At 47.4% G+C, this 21,573-nt stretch overlaps 1 protein-coding gene across 1 annotated transcript in view; it reads left to right on the top strand.

Annotated features, from left to right (window-relative positions):
- CFDP1 (craniofacial development protein 1) overlaps positions 1-15,829 on the top strand; it is a 136,368-nt gene extending 120,539 nt beyond the window's left edge. The window contains exons 6-7 of the mRNA XM_019535625.1: positions 5,296-5,454; positions 14,869-15,829. Coding sequence (XP_019391170.1) covers positions 5,296-5,454; positions 14,869-14,959 — 250 coding nt within the window. The 3' untranslated portion in view covers positions 14,960-15,829. The remainder of the gene's footprint in view (positions 1-5,295; positions 5,455-14,868) is intronic.
- Positions 15,830-21,573: the final 5,744 nt, after the last annotated feature.

Raw genomic sequence — 21,573 nt, 5'->3', positions numbered from 1 at the left:
TGGGGCTCGGACTAGGACAGGGCGGTGAATGGGACGCTGAGGTGGGGAGCAGGATGGAGCCATGGGCGGTTTGTCCAGGGCATCAGTGTCCTAGCACATAAAAATGGCAGTGGGGGTGCTTGAACTAAAGCTCATCAAATGAGCTCTAGTTCAAGTGGCATTGCCCCCATTTTTAAGCACTGAGATGCTTTTAGCTGGAACCAAGCAGGGCGAGGATGGAGGTGGGCTGCCCACTATGAGCTTGGGGCTCTTCACCTTGTTTCCCTTGCCCTGGGAGCCATGCTCTGGCCACACATTCCCTGCCCATCCAGCAGCAGGAGGCACAGCTCACCACTGCCACTGCCACTGGACAACCAGGGGATGAAGCACAGCCAGCATGCAGCTCCTGGGGCAAAGGCAGCAGGGCAAAGAGCTCCGAGCCCACAGCAGGCCAGCTAGCTTTTGCCCTCATCCTGCTTGGCTTGGCTCTGGGTAAAAGTGTCTCAGGGCTTAAAAATGGTGGTGGCAATGCTTGAACTAAAGCTCATGCTTGAACTAAAGCCCAGCCCCAGGGTCCCATTCATCCTTGACCCATTTGCCCTGCCCCTGCCCAGCTCCCTCCCTTACCAGGTGGGCCTCAATTTGTCCCCCGCCTCATGACCCTTCCCCTCCACAAACCTACCTGCAGGGTGCTGCTCTCTATGCTGCCTAGCTGTATTCCTGTAAATTGGTTATAAGATTGGTATTGGCCAATATGCCTGGTGTATAATCAGCTATTGGTATCAGTCAAGAAAATCTTTGCTTCCATCAGAGGATGCCCAACACTTAGGGGTACACTGACAAAGTGCCCATAGCTGTTTTCTTTGTCCAAGTCTCTGCAGTGGCAAGGTTTTTCCTTCATTTGAGAGAAGTCCATAAAGGTGCAAATAAACCTTACAGACATGGGAGGAAAATAGCATAGCTCTGCTCAGGAATCTTTCCAGTGACTGAAACTTTCATGTTCAGGTACTTGATTTCTGCTAGCCTCAGACTTGACCTATCAGCCAGTCTAAGCAGGGTCCATATGCCACCTGAAGATTAATGTATTACAGAACCATCTGTTCTACTGTGCTCCAGCAGCCAGTGTTAATCTTTTCTGAGGTCCACAGTGAGAGGGAATCACAGCAATGTGAAGCCTAGGGAGAGAGAGAGGAAGAGAGCCAAAAACTTCCATGAAGGTGCAGGTGTGGTTGCCTAGTGATGTCATGATGACTTCAGTTATCACTGAGACTTGGGACCAAAGAAAGAAGGAAAATGAGATGTGTAAGGGTCCTTGATTGAGCTGTGGCCAGGCAAACTGAAAAGTTCCTGCTACCAGCATATTATGCTAGTGAGGGGCAGTCAACAAGCTGATACCCAGTCAAGAAGCTGTGTGTGTTTACATGGCATGCCATAGTTGCATTGAGAATCTTAGAGCTGAAGCCTATAAAGATGTCATCTTCCTTGATTTAGTCCCATATAAACTGCAGCTATTTTTCTTTAGAGACTTGCAAATTACGGAAGCATAAACTATGCTAATGACCCGACAAAGACACGTTTGGATGTTTTCCCAAGAAGCAACAATGTGCATAAAGCACTTGCCTGGTTTTGGGTGATGCAGTGGAAACCAGATCAATTTGTTGCATTCATTTGACTTTCTTCTTTCTCACACCCCCAACCCAAATCTCTATGTCCTTCTGGACTGAAAATCATTTCCTCTCAAGCTTACTGCAGTGGCAAAGGCTTTGCAGATATTAAGTTATCCTGGGAATGGATGCAAACAAGGAGCTCAGTGTGCGGGGGGGAGGGGAGTTTCCCTTTCCTCCCATTGGTAGTTCCTTTAAGTTTGCATTGCCTTTCCTTGTTTTAGGAATTGATTTCCTCAGACCCTGTCCCTGATGACCTGGTTCATTTACACAATGTATGTTTTTCCCAGCATAAACTGGAGTTTGGGGGGTGTTCTGTGTGGATAAAATTTCAGCTCCCTGTGGCAGGGAACAGGTGGAAGTGCTCCTTGGTGCATGTTACAGTATCATCACATGCTACATGCCTGACAGCTCCCAGCTGTCAGAGTTATGATGTAATGATAAGCAGTCCTGATCTTTCATTATAGTAAATAGCAATGAGGAGTGGGCTGTCCTGCGAAGTGATCAGGATTACTCTGGTCCTTTTGAATAAAATGTGCTTTAAGACATCCAACTACAAAGTTGTACATTTTGGACAAGCAGTGCAGGTTAAGCCTATGGAACGGGAGACTATCCTGAAAAGCAGTAGCTGAAAAAGGTATAGTGATCATGTTAGGCAAACAACTGAAGGTGAGCTTCCAGGGTGCCAACGTGGCAAATAAAACTGATGCAGTCTGCTAATCCAAAAGGGTAGTAAGTAGGAGAGGGGATTAATTTTACCACCATCTGTGCCATTGGTGAGGCCATTGCTAGAACAGTGTGTACCATTCTGGTGTTCACATTCTAAAGGGGATAATGGTAGATTAGAGATGGAGCAGTAGAGCACCACAAAAATGAATTATGGATTGTACAGTATACATCACAGTAGGTGCATCTGCATGAGACATTTACTGCACAGATGGCCTAATAACACTGCATAGTAGTGTGCCAGTCAAACCCTGCTAATACACTACTGTGCATTGTTATTAAGCTATTGCACAGTAAGTGTCACAAAAAACATGTGCCGGTGCTACTGCGCAGTAACTGTAGTTACTGTGCATTGAGTTAGTACTTCATGAACCAAGTACTAAACTAAATGCACAGTAACTACTGTACATTAATGAATGTGTAGACGTGCCCAGTGAGAAACTAAAGTGTTGATCAAAAAGAAGATTAAGCGTTCACTTGATTCTGATGTATAAATACCTGCTTAGCAAAAAAATACCAAGTAAGAAGGGGCCTTTAGCAGAGATCAAACAAACAGTAGTGGCTGGAGACTGGGAAAAAAAGCTAATTCAAATTAGAAATAAGGCTCAAATGTTATCAAATAAATAGCCATTGGAACCAGCCACCAAGTATTGGTATTTCCATCTCTTGATATCTTCAGATCCAGATTGGATGCCTTTCTGGAAGATGTGTTTTAGCTAACCCAGGTTTGAGGGCTTACTACAAAAGTGAGTAGATTAAATTATAATTGCCTGTGCTCTTCAAAGGTCAGACTTAGATGACCTATGGTTTCTTCCATCCTGAAACTCTTGGAAACTACCAAAGGAGATAATGAGGGCTAAAGGTACAGAGCAGGAGAATGGGAGTCAGATGGCCTGATTTGTAATGGCATGGTGATACTGGACAACTCACTTCCTCTTTCAGTGCTTCAGTTTTTCTACCTACTCAACAGAGATGATGCTTGTCAGTGAAGTTAATAGTTTCTCCCAAGAACCACAGTTATATTTTTTCCTTTTCTTTCCTGCTTAAAGAACACTGTGACAAATGTGCTGGGCTTTGCTGTGCTCTTCAGAAGACTTGCTTCTCTTGGGATATGTTGGGGGAAAGGAGTGCCAGAAGGAATGAGATATAGGGGGACAGTGCATGTCACCTTGCAAAAATATCATGAATGGGTCGCATTCATAAGAATGCACCGGGATTGATCCAACCAGGAGGTTTTGTGGAATTTTTAAAGAGAAAGCTACAGCCCCACGTACCCTCTTGATTAGTCCCTGGGAGCCCTAACAGATAGTTCTCTACAGGTGTAGGATATCACCTATGACTGATTAAGCATTTCATATCATAATCTGATTTGGTACATGTGGGAATGCATGCTCAGCTCGTATCCAAATATAACCTCATCTGATACCTCTAAAATCCCAGACACCAATCAGAGGCAAGGCATGAGCCAGAAACCTGGTAGGCAGAAAGAGAAATATGGAGATAAGTCAGAGTATGAGTAGAAGGGTAGAAATTGTTCATCTGACTGGGATTTTTTTCTGCTTCCATATGTTACAAATGTTATGGTGTGAGAAAGTAATCCTGAGTCCAGACTAGTCTGGAGCTTTAATGGGATAGTCTGGCATGCTGTGTTTGGATGGTGACTAAATCATTGAAATGTTCCACTACTGTCCCAGGCCTGTGTCCCTGTGTCCCTGAAAACTTCCTGGAATAGGACTTCTGTGTCAAGTTTGGAAAAATGGTCCAGGATCAGCAGCAGGCAGTATCCCAGTCAGGGCCAGCATCCACAAACTGCACAGGGCCCTGAGCTAGTCGGGCAGGCTGCATTAACATCCCTGAAACTGACTAGCCATCAAGTTCGTGGCTGCTGTTAGTATGGGTGTCTAGAAAGAAGGGGCCCAGTACTGGCCACAAAGACAAAACCCTGTCCTTGGCACTACTGCATCTGCTGCACATGGCATCATGAGAATGCAGCTGTGCTGCTTCTGGGTTGAGAAGCCATGGGGTGCCTCCTGAAGGGGAAGCTGTACAGCTGGATTTGTGCAGTGCTGAGCCCAGGTGATCTCATTAGCTCTGCCCCTCACTACTACATAGCAACAACTGGACTGATTAGCTTGGCTGAGAGGCAGAGCTAATTAGCATATTCAGAGCAATGCATGAATGCAACTGTGCTGCTCCTTCTAGTGAATTGGCCTGTCTGTACCACCACACTGTAACAGCTACGCTAATTAGAATCAGTAGTGCTATGAACTGCTTCTGGTTTCAGAGGTCTGGGCGGTGTCTGAGACTGCACCAGGATTTTCTCTCTGCAAATTGGTCACTTTCACGGTGGTAGTAGTGATGTCACCATGCTTCTAATAGTCTTTACTTCTGATGTGGCAGCACCCTTCTCAGATTGGTACCTGTGGCTGACATGGTTCATGCCAGCTCTAAGTGTGCTGCTGTGGAAGCTCCAAGGGGCTTTCCATTTGCCATCTGTTTCTCCCCCACTTCTCATCAGAAATTGTGATTTCTCATTTCATCTCATGTGTGAAGGTAAATCTTGGGCTTTGTATCTCCCAGGGCTGAGTTCACAGTTGTGTGTTTCTTCAGAAGCAGTGGTTAGTAGTATTAGCCTAAGCTCCTCAAAGTAATGCATCTGCTTATGAACTTTCAGGGCAAAGGTGGAAGTCCAGACTCTTAAAAATATAACCCACAGATCTGCAGGTAATGACAGTTCTAGCCTGCAGATATGACTGAATAGGACCTACCTGATATATTGGGCTCTAAGGAAATGTGGCATATTGGTTAGAGTTGGCCTGTGTGAAGGAAACCCTTCTCAACTGAGGCCTCCAGGTTTACACATGACATTTCTCATCTCCACTTTGATTTTAGTTGATAACAATGTTGTTGTCTTTGTCTCCATCAGGGTGAAAAGGCCAAGTGGCATGAACAGTCTCCTGGGGAAGATTGGCTCCAAAAAGCAGAAGATGAACACCCTGGAGAAATCCAGACTGGACTGGGAGAATTTCAAGGAGGAGCAGGGGATCGGGGAGGAGTTGGCTATCCACAACAGAGGGAAAGAAGGGTGAGTTTGGGTTTTATGTAACAACAGTCCAGTATTTTACACTCCTTGCCAGGCACCCAGGAAATCCCAACCCCCAACATGCTGGGAGGCTATTGAGGGTCTAGTGTGGGTGCATGCCAGAGATCTGTTACAGTACAGATGAGGAGTGGTACAGTCTGCAGCAGCCCTGATCAGGCCGAAATCTTCCACAGTCTGTTCAGATGGTCAGCAGAATTTTCATGGCCACCTGAAATGACTATGACTGCTCTAGCAGCCCTCCAGATCAAGGAGCAAATGCCATTTGACTATGTCCTATCTAATAAAGGGTTATGGTGGTCCTGACCCTGCTTTTGTTTCCAAATCCCAAATTGATCCATATTTTTCCATCCTATGGTGATGTCTTACAGCCTCCTCAGTCTTTCCTGCTGCTCGGTACAGATGCAGACAAATAGAGAACAGCTGTCAGAGTGCATTGCAGTTTATGACAGCATTGTGTATTGATTGTGCATGCCAAGTAATGTTCTCTCCAGTGAAGTTAATATAGGTATTAAAATAAGTAGTGATGCTGTATCTAAAGTAGGGAGTTAATAACATGTGCCATGGGAAAGGGAAATCAGATTAGGAGTGGCATCTCCACTGGGTGCTTCTCTGTGCTATAAGAAAAGATAACCAGGTTAGCAGACAGCTTATAAAATGTAACTTTCTTCTAAGCTGTTCTTTCATTCTGCCTGCAGAAACTGACAGCCTCTATGTTCCTCAAATTTGATTTTCATTTCAAATAGATATTTTATTACCCCTGTATTTTCACTGTTCACCCTGTGTCTTGTCATTAGTCTTCCCCATTAGATCTGCATTGCCACCTTTTGACACTCAAGGTGTAGGGGAAGACATCTGATGAACAGTGCAGTGTGATGAGGAGTTTGAGACCAGGTTTTCAGGGCTAGGGCTTCCATTGTTGTAAATCAGCATAGCCTTATTGAAGTCAAAGGAGTTGCTCCCACTGCAGATCTAGTTCTCTTTGTTATGATGCTCTTTGATCAGACTCTGACCACTTTAGCCTAGAATGAGGAAGTGGCCTCTGTGGGAACTGACAAATCACCACAAATACAATTCGTGTCTCCAGCCCAGCAGGATAATATTTCTGTTAGTGAAAAGAGCTAGACTTCTCTAGGGCAGAGCCATTCCTAGCAAGGTTCCCATATAGCTTGTGCCAGTTACCAGTACCATTGGGAGGCTGCAAATAAAAGTGTGCCAAACACCATTGCCTCTCCAATGAAAGTCCCCAGAATGGGTGGAGGATGAGCTATGTCAGTGCAAGTTTCATCCATACAAGACCCACCAAACCGCATAAGCTTTGGCTTGAGGTTTTCTGTCCATGTCCACTGGCTTTTGGCCTCCTTGTTGTTTCCCCCATTTGTCTGTAGTAGTGGGGCCCAGGAGAGGGGCCAGATAAAAACCCAGCTGAGTTCTTACTCATTGCACAGAGTGAGCAGCCATTAGGTCTGCCAGTCGCTTTAGGCCACTACATATCTAGGCTGGATTCAAACTCATGATATCAAATGAAAAGTTCTGTGACCTTCTACCAGTCATGAGGTGGTGATTCTTCTTCCCTGAAACTTCATCCATAGTAGATGTGGGTGCAACTCTGTTGACTTCAGCAAACTGTACCTGCACTCTGTTGGAGCCCTGCTGTATTAGTCTAATTGCACTGGCTGTATAAGCTGAACCAGATGGGGCTGCTTGACTTTACAGAAAGTCACAGAGATTCCGCAGCCTCTTTCACTACCCTGTTCTATTCAGTTATATTTACACTTGGGTTATGAGCTGAAATGCCCGGCTGTCTTGGAAGAGGCTGAGTCCTTGCCCTGACCCACATTCAAAAATACTTCAGTCATTCCGAATATCCATACTTCACTCATTGCTGGCAGCCTTCTCCAGTGGAACTAATGACCCACTCCCTGAGGACTGGAGAAGAGATCAGTACTTAGAGAAGATGAGCAAATCACACTAGGATTTTAAAAGCATTTGCGAGCTTCAGGAGCATTAGCTTTTTCTGCCCTGTCAAATCTCAGGTCAAAGTCCACTGGGACATTGGCAAGTGGTTATGTTATTAAACAGAAGAGAAATATGGTGCCATGAAAACATCAAACTCCTCTAAAATACATGTCTAATCTAGTCAAGTATATAACATCAGGGAATCACCTTTAACCATACCCACCTTTGACATAAAAAGCAGAAAGGAAAACTGAAATACTGTAAGTCCACCCACACTAGTGATCAGAAGCTGCTAATGGGAATGTGTGATGTACAGCATGTTGAACATTTACAGATTAGCTAGCTGTTGGAGGTAAGATCACACAACCATAGCTGTCATTGCCAACAACCTCTTTTCCCTTTAATATGCTCTTCTTCCCTTAACTATTTGGCAGTAATAATCTGTAATGCCATATATAAAAATCACAACTGCAGGTATTAGAATAGCTATAATGCAGGATAAAGGCATGCCTTTACCTGGTGCCTCCTTGGTGCCAATGAAGCAGAATTGCCTTTTTCTTAACAAACCTAGCCATTTTTCTTACACTGAAGTTCCCTGGGTCTTGCTGTATAATTGAAGATGGTGTCTGCCGGATAAAGCAAGCAGCAACTCGCCCAGAGAAAGCCAGGGCTCAGATTGTCTGGTAATCATCACCTGAGATGATGGAAATAGTAATTCTTATGTCTTACGAAGGAAGGGAGGGCGTTTTTCTTTTTTTTTAAATGTCCTTGCAAAAATCGCTGTTCCAGTCACAGGGCATCTCCTACAAATGACTCCTTAGATCTCACCTTGCTTTCTCAGCTGCTGGAAGTGCCTCATCAGCACATTTGTGCATGGTCATAGTCATACCACAGAACTGCAGCCTCCTTCCTCTGCTAACACAGTCCGTTCTGTCAGTCATGGCATGACTTGCTAAGGACGATAAGTGTCACCCTGTAGCTATGTCTACCCTGCCCTGAGCTCTCACTTCCCTCTCCTTGTGTCATGAATTCTCGGCCGTGGGTTTATTTTTCATCAGTTGTGGAATCTGGGTTTGTGAAGCCCAAATTATGTCAAATCCTGAGGGCCTGTCCTGCTTTTGGAAGGAGACGGAGAAACAAGGAGAGGGCAAAGGGAGGGAGCAGAAATCCCTTTTTCTCTAGATGTGTCATTCTAATATGCTTTATAAACTTGAACTCATGTAGCAGCTTGTTAAACTGTGCCATGTTTGTAGAGCAGCCCCAGCTGGGAGCCTCTCCCAGGCAGGACTGGTGCTATCAAGCTATGTAATTACAAGCCACTGCAGGGGATGTGAAGTGTCAACAAAATCTCAACATACTTAAGTCTCTTCTGTCCTCAATAGCAAATACAGCCACTGGTTACACCACCAGGTTTACCTTAACACAACATAGATCACAATTTTCCCATTTCTGTTATCCTGGGCTGTTTATAGCAGTTAAATTGATTAATGAAAAGCTTAACTTACTTAGAATAAGTATTTGAATGACAGTTGAAGCTTCCATTGCTATTTCACTTCATGGCCCCACTCTGAGGTCTCTGCCCATCACATCACAGCAGTTTGGGAGCTGGACATCAACAGGGGAGCTCTTATTCCCATTAGGTTTTGTTTTCTGCCTGTCTGTTCTGAAAGGTGGCTTTACAATTCAGCCCCCTGAGCTTACCTGTTTGTGTCTCAGTGATTCCCAATCCACTGTGATCACTTTACAATTCAAATGTGGGGGTTTGTTGCTAGCTGCCTGGCTGTGCATGCAGTCCAGCCAGGGAGAATCTGTGAGTCAGGTTGGGGTGACTCTTTGCCCATCACCCCCAGCAATAAACTATTCTGCAGGCAAACCACTGCCCTCAGTAATGCATGTGTGGCCCTGTTGCTTTTAGGATGTGTGCACAGGGGTTACCAATAGCAAGAATTGGCACCCAAAAAGGAGGTATGGGCTGGATGAATGGACTGTGAGGTGGATAGAAAACTGGCTGGATTGTTGGGCTTAGAGGGTAATAATCAATGGCTCCATGTCTAGTTTGTAGCTGGTATCAAGTGGAGTGCCCCAGGGCTTGGTCCTGGGGCGGGTTTTCTTTAATGTCTTCATCAACGACCTGGAAAATGGCATAGAGTGCATTCTCAACAAGTTTGCAGATGACACCAAGCTGGAGGGAATAGTAGATATGCTGGAGGGTAGGGCTAGGATTCAAAGTGACCTAGACAAATTGGAGGATTGGGCCAAAAGAAATCTCATGAGGTTCAACAAAGACAAGTTCAAAGACCTGTACTTAGGAGGGAAGAATCGCATGTACAGACTGGGGACTGACTGGCTGGGCAGCAGCTCAATAGAAAATGACCTGGGAGTGACAGTGGACCATAAACTAAACATGAGCCAACAGCGTGCCTTTTTTGCCAATAAGGCTAACAGCATACTGGGCTGTGCTGGTGTGTTGCAAGCAGGTCAAGGGATGCAATTATTCCCCTCTATTATTCTCCTCTATTCAGCACTGGTGAGGCCACATCTGGAGTATTGTGTTCAGTTTTGGGGCCCCCCACTACAGAAGAGATGTGGACAAGTTGAAGAGAGTCCAGTGGAGGGCAGCAAAAATGGTGAGGGGGCTGGGGCCCATGACTTCTGAGGAGAGGCAGAGGGACCTGGGTTTGTTTAGTCTAGAGAAGAGAAGACTGAAGGCAGGGTTTAATAGCAGCCTTCAACTTCCTGAAGGGGGGTTTCAAAGAGGATGGAGGTAAACTGTTCTCAGTGGTGGCAGATGACAGAACAAGGAGCAATGGTCTCAAGTGGCAGCAAGGGAAGTTTAGGTTAGATATTAGGAAGAATTTTTTCACTCGGAGGGCAGGGAAGCACTGGAACAGGTTACCCAGAGAGGTGGTAGAAGCTCCATACTTGGAGGCTTTTAAGACCCAGCTAGATAGAGCTTTGCCTGAGATGATCTAGTTGGGGATGGTCCTGCATTGAGCAGGGGGTTGGACTAGATAACCTCCTGAGGTCCCTTCTAACTCTAATTTTCTGTGATTCTGTGATTCTATGAAAGGCACTAGCTTAGTCTCTTCTGGCTTTCCCTGGGCCAGGACAGAGCTGTGACTTAATTCCACATTATCCCATAGAGACACCTAGAAAAATTCTCACTTTGTGGCACAAAACAGTGCATCTTCATCATAGTGCATGTGAGGAATCTTTCTGTTCACAAGGCTGTTCAGGGTACATCCAGCAAGGACGTGAGAAGATTGGGGCTGTGCTGTTTGGGAGGGATGGCATGCTCTGTCCTTTGTGCCTGGACTCTGGGAACGGGAAATGGGGCAAGGGATTACAGCCTCAGCTAGAATTATCATCCATTACCGGCTCAAATGATTATGGAACTGTCATGCATCCCTTCCCCTCCACTGTTTGGAGAAGATAGCCAGCCCTGAACTTCTTCACAGCAGTGCTTAGGCCTCATGGCTGCCTCTGCTACCATCAAGCCATAGTTTAGTGAGAGATGCATGGGTTTAATGAAAAGATGGCAGTGCAAGGTGAGATTGAAGTCCTCCAACTGGAGCCTGTACAGGAACTGGGTCAGGTTGTACACCTTGGTCCTGTTTCCATTCTGAACCTCTCTCCATGGAGGGGAGCAATGCTGGCTGGCTCTAAAACAAGTCCTGGCCATCCCTCCCCAGCAAGAAGGGCAATTCCCACAATGCAGGGCCTTTCTGTTTTACTATAAGCTCTTTGGAAGGAAGTCTGTTTTTTTCCTGTGTCTGTGAAGCACTAACACAATGGTTCCCTAATCTATGAGGGTTTCTGCTTGCGCTACCCCAGTATAATAATACTCCCTCCCCCAATACGGTGAGATTCAAAGCTGCTAGTGTTCAGAACAAACCCTGAAGAAAAGCAGCAGGTGGGCTGATTAAGCCACATCCCAGCTCTCTTGCACCCTTTTCTGAGGTTCCCTTGTTTGATTACCATTTGTATGCTAGATCCTTTCTATCCAGGCACTTTGGCATCCCCCTGATCACGGAAGTATCTGAGCCACTCACAAGCATCTCATGGCTTTCCTGTGCACCAGAGCAGTGTTATTATCCCCCTGTTTACAGAGGGGACTAAGACTCAGAGACAGCGACCCAAAGTGACTCGGAGAGAGTAAGCAGCTAGCCCAGATCCCATAGGAATTGAGTTTGTGACTCCTTTGTGCCAAGCAGTACATAAAACACAAGAGCTTCCACCTTTCTTGGTACAGGTGGCATTAGTGTCTGCTCCCTTTTCTTGACCCAGGGGCATCTGATGTGTTTTGCATTGCTTTTCATGACTTCCCTGAATTTGAACACATGCTTTACAGCCCTGTTTCCTTGCTGGGTAGGGCGGGGCAGAGAGGTTGAACAACACGGATCCCTTCTCTCCCAGCAGGGGTCAGTCTCTTTCCTTAGAGGTTCTCTTGGCTGGACGCTGTACCTCTCTGGTCCCCTCTGTTGCCACATAGAGTGAAACTGGGATATGACCAATCTGGCATTTCAGTTAAATTCAGTGGATGCCTGTCCCAATGTTTCCATAGTGGGAGGTTTATCACTATTCCAGTATCATAAGCATTTCGAAGTACTCCCAGACTCTTTAAGAGCTTCTAGTGACATATGCAGCCACTTGACCCTCATTTCTGTGGCTTGCTCGGCTGCCAGATACTTTTCATATAAACACATGCTGCTATGGCCCTGTGGTCTTTTCTGCAGTGCCCCCTCCCGCCCCCCCTCCAGCGTCAGTAGTTAGTAAAAGTGAGCGTCTCCATGTCCACAGGGACAGTAATGGTAAAGCTGGCAGATAACCTCCAGGATTTTTCATGCCTTTTGCTGATGGACATAAAAAGCCTCCATGGTTATCTCTATGCCGTGTCTCCACCTTACGCTGGCCCCATTGTACAAGATACTATCTAAACAGGTAGTAAAGGTGGGGAAGGGGAGTTTAGTGGGCAGAGCACTGGACCAGCACTGGGGACATCAGGTTCTTTTCCAAATTCGACTCCAAACACATCTTGGGACGTGGGGTTAAGCCACATAGACTTTCTTCTTCTTGCCTATCTGTAGACTGGACTAGGCCTGCCCTATCTCACAGGGTGTAATGAGAATAAGAGTCATTGATTTTGAGGAGCTCAGATACTATAGGCCTCATAAGTACTATGGCGGTTTATCCCTTGCAATCAAAATGGAGAAAGGAAATATCATCCCTGTTGTATGGCCAGGCAGTCAGGATGAGAGAAGACCTAGAAGACCTCTCTACTGGAGTCAGTGGCTCTAGAGGCACAAGGTCTTGCTAGGGGCACAACTATGGCTGGCTGTGAGTTCAGCTGTGGGAGGCCTGCCTGTGCCAATGGCAGTTATTAGTGAAATCCCTTTCCATCTCTGTTGAGACTTGAGCTAACTCCTGTGCTCCACTGAGATCACTTGCATACCAGGCCTGGCTGACTCTGTACAGGCCTCTGCTGTTCAGACCTCGACTGTCAGGTGAAGCACCACAGGCCAGGGCATGTGGCAGTGCCAAGTGACAGTCAGACCAGCCCCCAGGATCCCAGAATCTGTGTCCCCACCTTGGTGCAGTCCACTCCCATTGGTTAGTTTCCTCTTCCACTGACATCTTTTTCTTTTAAAAGGGCTTTAGTTAATTCAACCTGTCCTGCACACACATGCCCGCTGCTGTCTGATACCCTCCAACACAGCCCTTGGCAGGCAGGGGGTGGCTGGCAAGCGCTCTTTGATCACTTGGCTCTGCTTATTCTTTGCCAGCTCACCCCCTCAGCGGGAACATTTCATGCTCCTTGTTTCCCAGGGTCAGCCTGACTCAGCAGAACTTCTTGCAGCCTCTGCAGTACCGTTCTTCGTGCCTAATGGGGCGTTTGGAGGCAGCTTATCTCCAAGCTTCTCTAACCTCAATCATTAGTGAGGGAGAGAGAAGGAGGGGCGAGTGAAAAATCACGGTCCAGCTACAGCCTGACCCCAGGGTAGCAGGCAGTGCATTAGCTCTGTAAGGTATAAGGCTCTCTTGGGGGGTGCCCCACTCCTCCGTTTTCTTTTCATTTTGAATCCTCTGGCAGGGCCTTCAGGAATTTGGGGTCTCTTGGCAGTCCCAGCAGAAGTAAAGGGCTAATGTCATTGGCCTTGACTGGGTTAGCACAGTGGCAGGCTTTCCCACCCAGGGCCTGAGTGTGAGCCACCATAATCTGGTGCACTGGGTGAGAAGAGGAATCTGTAGAGGTAGGAGGATACTTCTGCCTTTGTAGCCTGTCAGTCTTTGTCTTCACCACTGTCCAGAAGGGCAGTTTGGCTGGCATGCTCCTATCTTCCTTTGAAACAAAGGTAGCAGAGCCGGGTCAGACAGCCAAGAGCTTCTGTGCACGCAGAGCCTTGGAATATCTGTCCTCTCACTGTCCAGCTGGCTGGTAAGTCTGTAACCTTCACTCCTGCTTTGGAGAAGCGGTTTCTCCAGTTTAGCAGTCACTGGCCATGCTATGTGACCAGCCTTCACAGGGCAGAGCAGGCAGGCAGGCAGTTATCTGTGGAACGGTGGCTTGTGTATGTCATGGACTCCCAATGCTGAGTGCAATGACCTTGTGATGACAGTTGAATGTTTTCCACGGTGGAACAAAAGAAAAATGAGTGTGATGATTCAATTACAGCTCCACTTTGAATTGCAATGTCACTCCCTCTGTAGGTTAATTAGTAGCACAGCCCCCAGGCTATCTGTGGTACGGTTTGCGGCAAAGTACATTAAAATGCAGCTGCAGCTCATTAACTAATGACAAGGTGCTTTTCACACACACTTTGTCCCTTGCAGTATTTTAGACACTTCTCTGAGACACGGGGGGAAATAAATATTCAGGGGAAGGCTTTCCCACTGATTAGAGCACTAAAGGAGGAGGACACAGAAGATGCAGGTACACTTCCCAGCTCTGCCACAGACTTCCTGTGTGACCTTGGATCATCCCCTTAGCCTCTCTGTGCCCCAGTTCACCCTGATACCCATAGAGAATTGTTTGGATAAATGTACTAAAGAATAGGATATACATAGGCTCATGAATGGGGGTCAGGGAAAAATAATGTATGGTAAGTATAGCAGCAGGGATGTTTTCTTGCAGACAAGTCTCCAGACCTCTGTTTTGAGTCCATTAATTGGGATTTTAGAGGGTAAATTCCATTGGATTTTGTTGCTGTCCCCAAGGGCAGCTGCTCCATCCTCAACATGGAACGATCCTCAACATGGTTCTGAGATGAGCTGGGAGTCACTGGCTCCCCCTTGCTACTCACCCCATGACTGAGAGCACATATGAGTTGCTTTGAGAAGCTCTCAGGAGCTTTCCCTCAAAGCAGTGTCCCATGCTGCAGGCCCGGGGCATGGTGTCTGTGCTGACCCTGCCACTACTCTCTGGCTCTTTCTCCCCTGCAGGTACATTGAGAGGAAGGCGTTTCTGGATCGGGTGGACCACAGACAGTTTGAAATCGAGCGCGACATAAGACTGAGCAGGATGAAGCCATAACGTGGATGTGGGAGTCCACTCCCCTGTGGACATGCTGGAGGTCTGCAGGTGGCTGGCAGCCATCTACTGAGAACAAAATGCAAGAACAGTTTTTCTACCCAAGGCTTGACCCCTCTGTCCAAACAGGTTTTTCTTTTTCCTGTCATAGTTAGGAGATGTTTGTCAATGGGTGGGGGCACTTCAGGGGTTAAATTGCTCAGCAGATAACAGCAGCATATAGTTCTCTCTGCAGGAGTGACTGGTATGATTCTGGTGCGCAGTATCCAAAAGCTGAAAGCCCTTGGCAGGTATCCTGTGCCATCTCTGTACACTTCTGGCAGTGAGATGGGTCAGGCAGACTTCACACTGCAGCGCTGGCACAGGCTGCAGGAGTTGGCACATTTCTGCTTAAACAGGCAAGGTGTAGCACTACACACAAGGGAGGAGGGGATGTCTCTACAGTACAGCAGTGCCCAAGAGCCTACAGAAGGGAAGATGAATCAAGGCTTGCAACATGCTTGAATACAAAGTAGCTTCCTGGGGTCACCATGGAAAGGTTTCCTGTTCCAGTCTTTGTTTTTCAAGACTGCTTGGTAATTGTGTGTCATTCAGGCCTGTGGAATTCTAGGTTTCATCCTTTCCTCCTCCACTTCTCCAGCAGAGACAGCTGGGTTTGATTCTCAGACCTCCCAGCACTCAACTTTCCTCCCGAAGAGTCTGAACTGTGTCTGTTTGAGTGTCTATTTCTTCACCAAGAAAATTAATAAATCCTTCCTCTGTTTTGTTCCTATTCAATTTCCCATGAAGAGGAGAGCAGCAGCAGCAGCAGCAGCAGGCAGGTATGGGGGGCTGGTGTCCAACCATTCAGACTAATAAAGTATTATATATGGATGCTTTTGTGTTTGAGGGAGGTTTATTATGCATTATGCAATAGCACCCATCAGACTGGGCACTGGATTTCCACACAGTAATAGACAGCTTCTACCCAAAACTGTTTACAACCTATCCAGGCAAGGCTAGACAGGCACCATTTTACAGATGGGGAGGACAAATTAAGGGCCAGACCCTATGAAGGATGTAGGTGCCTATGGTGGGACTAAGATAGCAATTCCCAAACTGTGGGTCACAGAAACAGCAGATGGGGTCACGAGAAATAAAATCACTTTAATCCAGGGATGGGCAAAATACAGCCTGTGGGCTAGATCTAGCCTACCAGGCAATTTCATTTGACCCGCAGGCACCCACCAACTAAGCCCATGTGCCTCGCTTCTGCCCTCGTGCATAGACGGGCCTAGCCCAGCCAGCATGCAGCTTATGGGCAAGGTGGCTGCTGCTACTGCTACAGCTGCTGGGGGACCTGCTTGGCTTCCCAGGTGTCCCGCTCTCTCCAGACACCAGGTAGGGAAGCAGTGGGGGCAGGCAGAGGGGGAGCTCCAGCTGGGTGGGGGCAGGAAGCATAAGGCTGGGGCTGGTAGCTGCATGGAGCCTATGCCTAGGGGAGCAGCAGGACAGCAGCTCTCTGGTGGGCAGGGTGTAGGTCTGAGGGAGGGTGAGAGGATGTGGGGACTCCCTCCCTGCTGGTGACAGCAGCAGTAGGTGACAGGTGCTTACATAGTGGCAAGGAGCACAGCCAGGCTGGCCAGCCTCTATCGTGTGAAGCTCTGTGCAGCGCACATGCAGATCCCAGCACTCACGTGCCACCGAAGGAAGCCCCATGCAATGGAGCCAGCTGCAGCCAGCTTCATTATGCAAGGCTTCCGCCAGTTCTGCGCGAGTGCTAGGAGCTGCATGTACGCTGCATGGAGTCCCACACGGTCAAGTTGGGCCAGCCAGACTGTGCTCCTTGCCACCACATGCAGTGCTGGCTTAAGCTGCACACCTCCAAGCAGCAGTGTCAAGTAGGCCACGAGTGCCCGCTGCCTACTGCTGCTTCTGCTTCTGGCAGCAGGGGCTGTGCACCATGGGGAGGAGTGTGTGAGGGGTACCTACATTCCCCCCACCCTCCCTCCCACGCCACACCCTGCCCCCATGCCCTCCCCACATATACCCCCTGCCCAACATACCATGGCTGCCAAGGTGTGGTATGGTAGCAGCAGCATGGAGTTCTGTCCTCTACTGTGGGCAGGGGGCACCTCATCTTGGCAACCATGGCTGCGCAGTGCTCCCTTCTGTGCCAGGTCCCACTCACTGGGCCGCGGAGCCCCTGGAGGGAGCACAGCAGAGCAGGGAGCCCCAAGCCCACAGCGGGCAGCCTGCATCCTTTCTCCCCACAGGCTCTGCTCTGGTCATGCTGTGGAGGGGAGAGGGGGGCTGGGCTCTGCGCAGGAGAGAGGTTGGGGACACGCTCCACCAGTCCTGCACTGTCAAAACTTCAACACAAAAGAATTCAGGTTTCATCAGGCCAGAGAGAAAGCGCCACAGGGAGCATGAGGCGTTAAACTAGTACTTAAGGTCCTCTTCTGGCATTCAGCACTATTTGAAAGGATGGTCACTGTGAAACAGAAATTGTCTTGGAAACAGGGCCCAGGAGCCAGGTCTTCCCTCTCCCAGGTGGGTGCTCTCCTAACAAAACTAGAGAGCCATGCTCCCTCATGTTGTCTGTGGCCCATTGAATCTTGAATTATTTTCTGCCAAGTGGCACTGTTTCAGCAGGAGGAAGCAGGAGTGCTTCCTCATCTCCATCCTCAGAGTCGCCTATAGTACGATGGGCAAGGAGGAACTTGAGCCTGGGTCTCCTGCATCCTGGTAAAGTGCTGTTGTGTGAAAAGACAGCTCCGATCAGTAGCAATAGTGCTGAAAAGAACGAGTGTGTTTGAAAAGATGCAGGCACTTGTAAGTCCATGCTGTGAATTGTGCCAATTGTGAATTGTTATATTGGCGTTGGTTTGGAATGACCTGTCTGATTTTACTCCCATATTTGCCCCAGATTCATGTCAGTAAAAACTCTGTAACTCCCTGCATCATAGTGTATTTTGTTTGTGCCTTATCGTTTTCCTGTCAGATATTGTAGACCTGGGCTAGAGACTTTGGGCTACTATTTTTTCACTCTACCAGGGAACCCAATTGCCTTGACCCCAGAAGATTAACTCTGTGATGGTCAAGAGAGAAAGAAGAAATCAAATACATTTAGAAACAGCTAAAAACTGTTCTTCACAGGTAACTATGCTGTAAGGGTTCCAGTCTACTGGTGTCCTGACAGACGCCTTGTACTACTGAAAGAGAGAATAGAACGGTAGCCCTTTGTTAGTGGTGTAAAACATTCCTTTGCAGACCTGCTCATTGCCGAGATAAAACTGTTCCTAGCACAAAGGTGGTTGTGGCCTGCCACACACTTCAACCCAGCATCATTTTGGATGGGAAGACAGGAGAAGAGGACCTGTTTTTGACATCTTATCCTATCTACTGCACCAGCAAGTATAGAGACTGTGAAAAGAGGTGAGTCATTGAGTTCAGGGAAAGTCATCGAAGAGCCTAATGCGTATACCCAACAGAAAAACTAATGTGCATAGGAAGCTGTCATGCTTGTTGGAGGACTATTTTTTGTATCCCTCCACCTGTAATGCTTGACGCCTCCATTAGAAGAGTACAAAGGGAGCTGTGAAACCTAAAAATACTCACTGCTTCCTTGCCTCTGTCTAAAAATGCCATGGCTTTAAAGCCTGTTCTCTGGTCCCTGGAACGCTAAAAGTGACTACTGAAACCCACTGCACATTCTAGAGTCGTTCTCTACCATCAACACTTCCCAAACGGGAGCACCTCTAGGTCTAGACTTGTGAGGAAAAAAAATCAATAGACTTGAAAGCTGTGACATTTTGATGGCTGGGAAAGCTGGCATTAGCCCAAGACTGAGATGCATCCTGTGACCACTGGAAGTTTGGGATATTAGAGATGGAGAATTTGGAAGGATGGAGGAGGAGGAGACATTTGTGGCAAGGGTCTTTATTTTGCTTGCTGTTCAGTGATCTGGGATATTGGACTAGGGTCTAGCACATGTGGGGGCAGTCAAGGGGATTGTAGGTATCTGACAGTTTATCCTATGCCTGCAGTTTGCCACCTGGGTATTGTATGTGTGAGCCACATTGCTATGTCTATATCACAGGTGTGTCTTTCCTGTGTCTATAGTACAGGGCTGGCTTCTGTGCTGTGAGCATGTAGCAGCTGCAGGATTCTTTAATTTTCACCTGCCAACTAGAGAGTGAGTTTCTGGTGGGACTGGGACAGAGACATTCCCCCACCCAAACCCTAAGCCTTGTGTGCACTAAGGACGATTGTCCCTGCCCTGCTCCTTGGCTGAGCCTAAGAATCTGTGACACTGGAAGCAGCAAGGAAGATACCTAGGCTTGGTCAGCATCTGACAGGACCCCTGCAGTTCACACATGCACAGGTCTGTTGTATGCCAAGTCATGCCTTTGGCAGGCTGACCTCCCCACATCACCCTGCCTGGTACATGTTTGTGAGTCTTATGGCTTTAACCATCTCCTGTCCCATGAGACAGAGCAGTAAGCAGTATTAGCCCAATGTCCAACAGGAAAGCTGAAGCACAATGTACTTGAGCAAATCATCCAAAGTAGCCCCATGTCACTGCCAGCTCCTTCCAGCCTGTGCTTGCCATCCCAGTCCCTTCTCCCTGCACTGTCTCTAGAATTGTTTCTAAAGAGTAAAGTTTTAGACTGGTCTGTGCCCCTCTGAGTGGCCAAGCCCAGAGCTGCGTGTTAGTCTGGTCACAAGTTGACAGAGAAGTCCCATCCTTTAACTGTCACTCATCTTGCAGGGTCTCATTTCCAGAAGACTTAGCACACTTGTGACTTGCTAATGTTGGATCCTAACATGGACGCCGTGTGTCCTGTGTCTGTCCCCATAGTTGGTCCCAGGGAGGCTGCCATCAACTGGCATCTTCACTGTCACTTATGCTCTGGACATTTTGATCCTCACTTGCAGCTCTTCCAGAGCTTTGATCCTGGTGAGATTTGTCACTTGTGACTTCTGCACCGTTGATCAAGGCAGGCAGGGCTGCACAGGGTGCAACACGTGCAGGGTCTTGTGAACATGTCACTTCATGCCAGCAGCTGGACATTTCAGACTCATAGAGGGTCTGCAGATATTAACTGCAGTTCTAAAAACCCATCCTTTAACTGTCCCTCGTCTTACAGACCAGATATTTCACTCTGACCAGAATGATATTCCTCCAGAGAAACCTGTCCCTCTCTCTCTCTTGCTTTCTGAAGAGGTCTTAGGAAATACCAACCTCTGCAAACACAAATGTGTGGGAGAGTTCACAACCCTTCTAACTGACACATTGAACAGCTTATACCTATCATCCCTACTTTAATGGCAGGATAGGTTAGGGATAACTTACAGCAGCTAAATTCTTTCAAGTCAGCAGGGCCAGATGGGATGCACCCAAAGGTACTGAAGGAATTGGCTGAGGTAATATCAGAGCCATTGCCTGTCCTCTTTAAGAACCGATGGAGGTCGGATGAGGTCCTGGATGACTGGAAAAGGGCAAATATAGTAGCCATCTTTAGGAAAGGGAAGAAGGAGGATTTGTAGAATTACAGACCAGTCAGCCTAACCTAGATACCTGGAAGGATCATAGAGCAGGTCCTCAAGGAATCTACTGTGAAGTACCTAGAGGAGAACAGGAACAGTCAGCATGGATTCACCAAGAGAAAATCATGCCTGATCAATCTGACTCCTTCTATGATAAGGTGACAGGCTCTGTGGATGTGGGGAGAGCAGTGGATGTGATATACCTTGACTTTAGCAAGGCTTTTGACACTATCTCCCTCAACATTCCCATTAACAAGCTAAGGAAATACAGACTAGACAAAAGTCCTGTAAGATGGACACATAACTGGTTGGAATGTTGTACTGAAAGAATAGTCATCAGTGGCTCCATGTCTAGCTGAGAGGAGGTATCAAGTAGGGTTCCACAGGGATCTGTCCTGGGTCCAGTATTGTTCAATATCTTCATTAATGATTTAGATGCTGGGCTTGAGTGCATGCTTAGCAAATCTGTGGATGTCACCAAGTTGGGTTGAGTTGCAGATACTCCAGAAGGATGAGGTAGGGCTAGGATCTGGAATGACTTGGGTAGACTGGAGAAGTGGGCCACAATTAACCAAGATGAGATTCAGCAAAAACAAGTGCAGAGTCCTACACTTGGGATGTAATAATAACACGTACAACTACAGACTTGGAAATGACTGGCTAGGCTGCAGTACTATAGAGAATGACCCGGGCATTACAGGGGACCATAAGCTGAATATGAGCCAACTGTGTTCTTGTTGCAAAAAAGACCAAGAGTATACAGTGTTGTGTTAACAAGAGTGTTGCTTGGAAATTGAGGGAAGTGATTCTTCCTCTCTATTCAGCACTGGTGAGGCCTCACCTGGAGTGCTGTGTCCAGTTCTGGGCTCCACACTTCAAGAAGGATGTGGACAGTCTGGAAAGAAACCAGTGCAGAGCAACAAAAATGATTAGGGCCTCAGGGGTAAGACATAATTATAAGGAAAGGATGAAAGAGCTAAGACACTTGTGCCCAACCTTTTTGCCCCGCAGGCTGGATGGATAGTGCCACATCTGTCTGCATGCCAGATCTGACCAGTGTGCTCAATCTGGTATGTGGGGTAGGT

The sequence above is a fragment of the Crocodylus porosus genome, unplaced genomic scaffold, assembly GCF_001723895.1.
Source record: "Crocodylus porosus isolate Cpor-Errol unplaced genomic scaffold, CroPor_comp1, whole genome shotgun sequence".
In the NCBI taxonomy this organism is placed as follows: domain Eukaryota; kingdom Metazoa; phylum Chordata; order Crocodylia; family Crocodylidae; genus Crocodylus; species Crocodylus porosus.
Note: the sequence above shows the minus strand (reverse complement) of the source record. Positions and strands in the feature narration are given on the sequence as shown.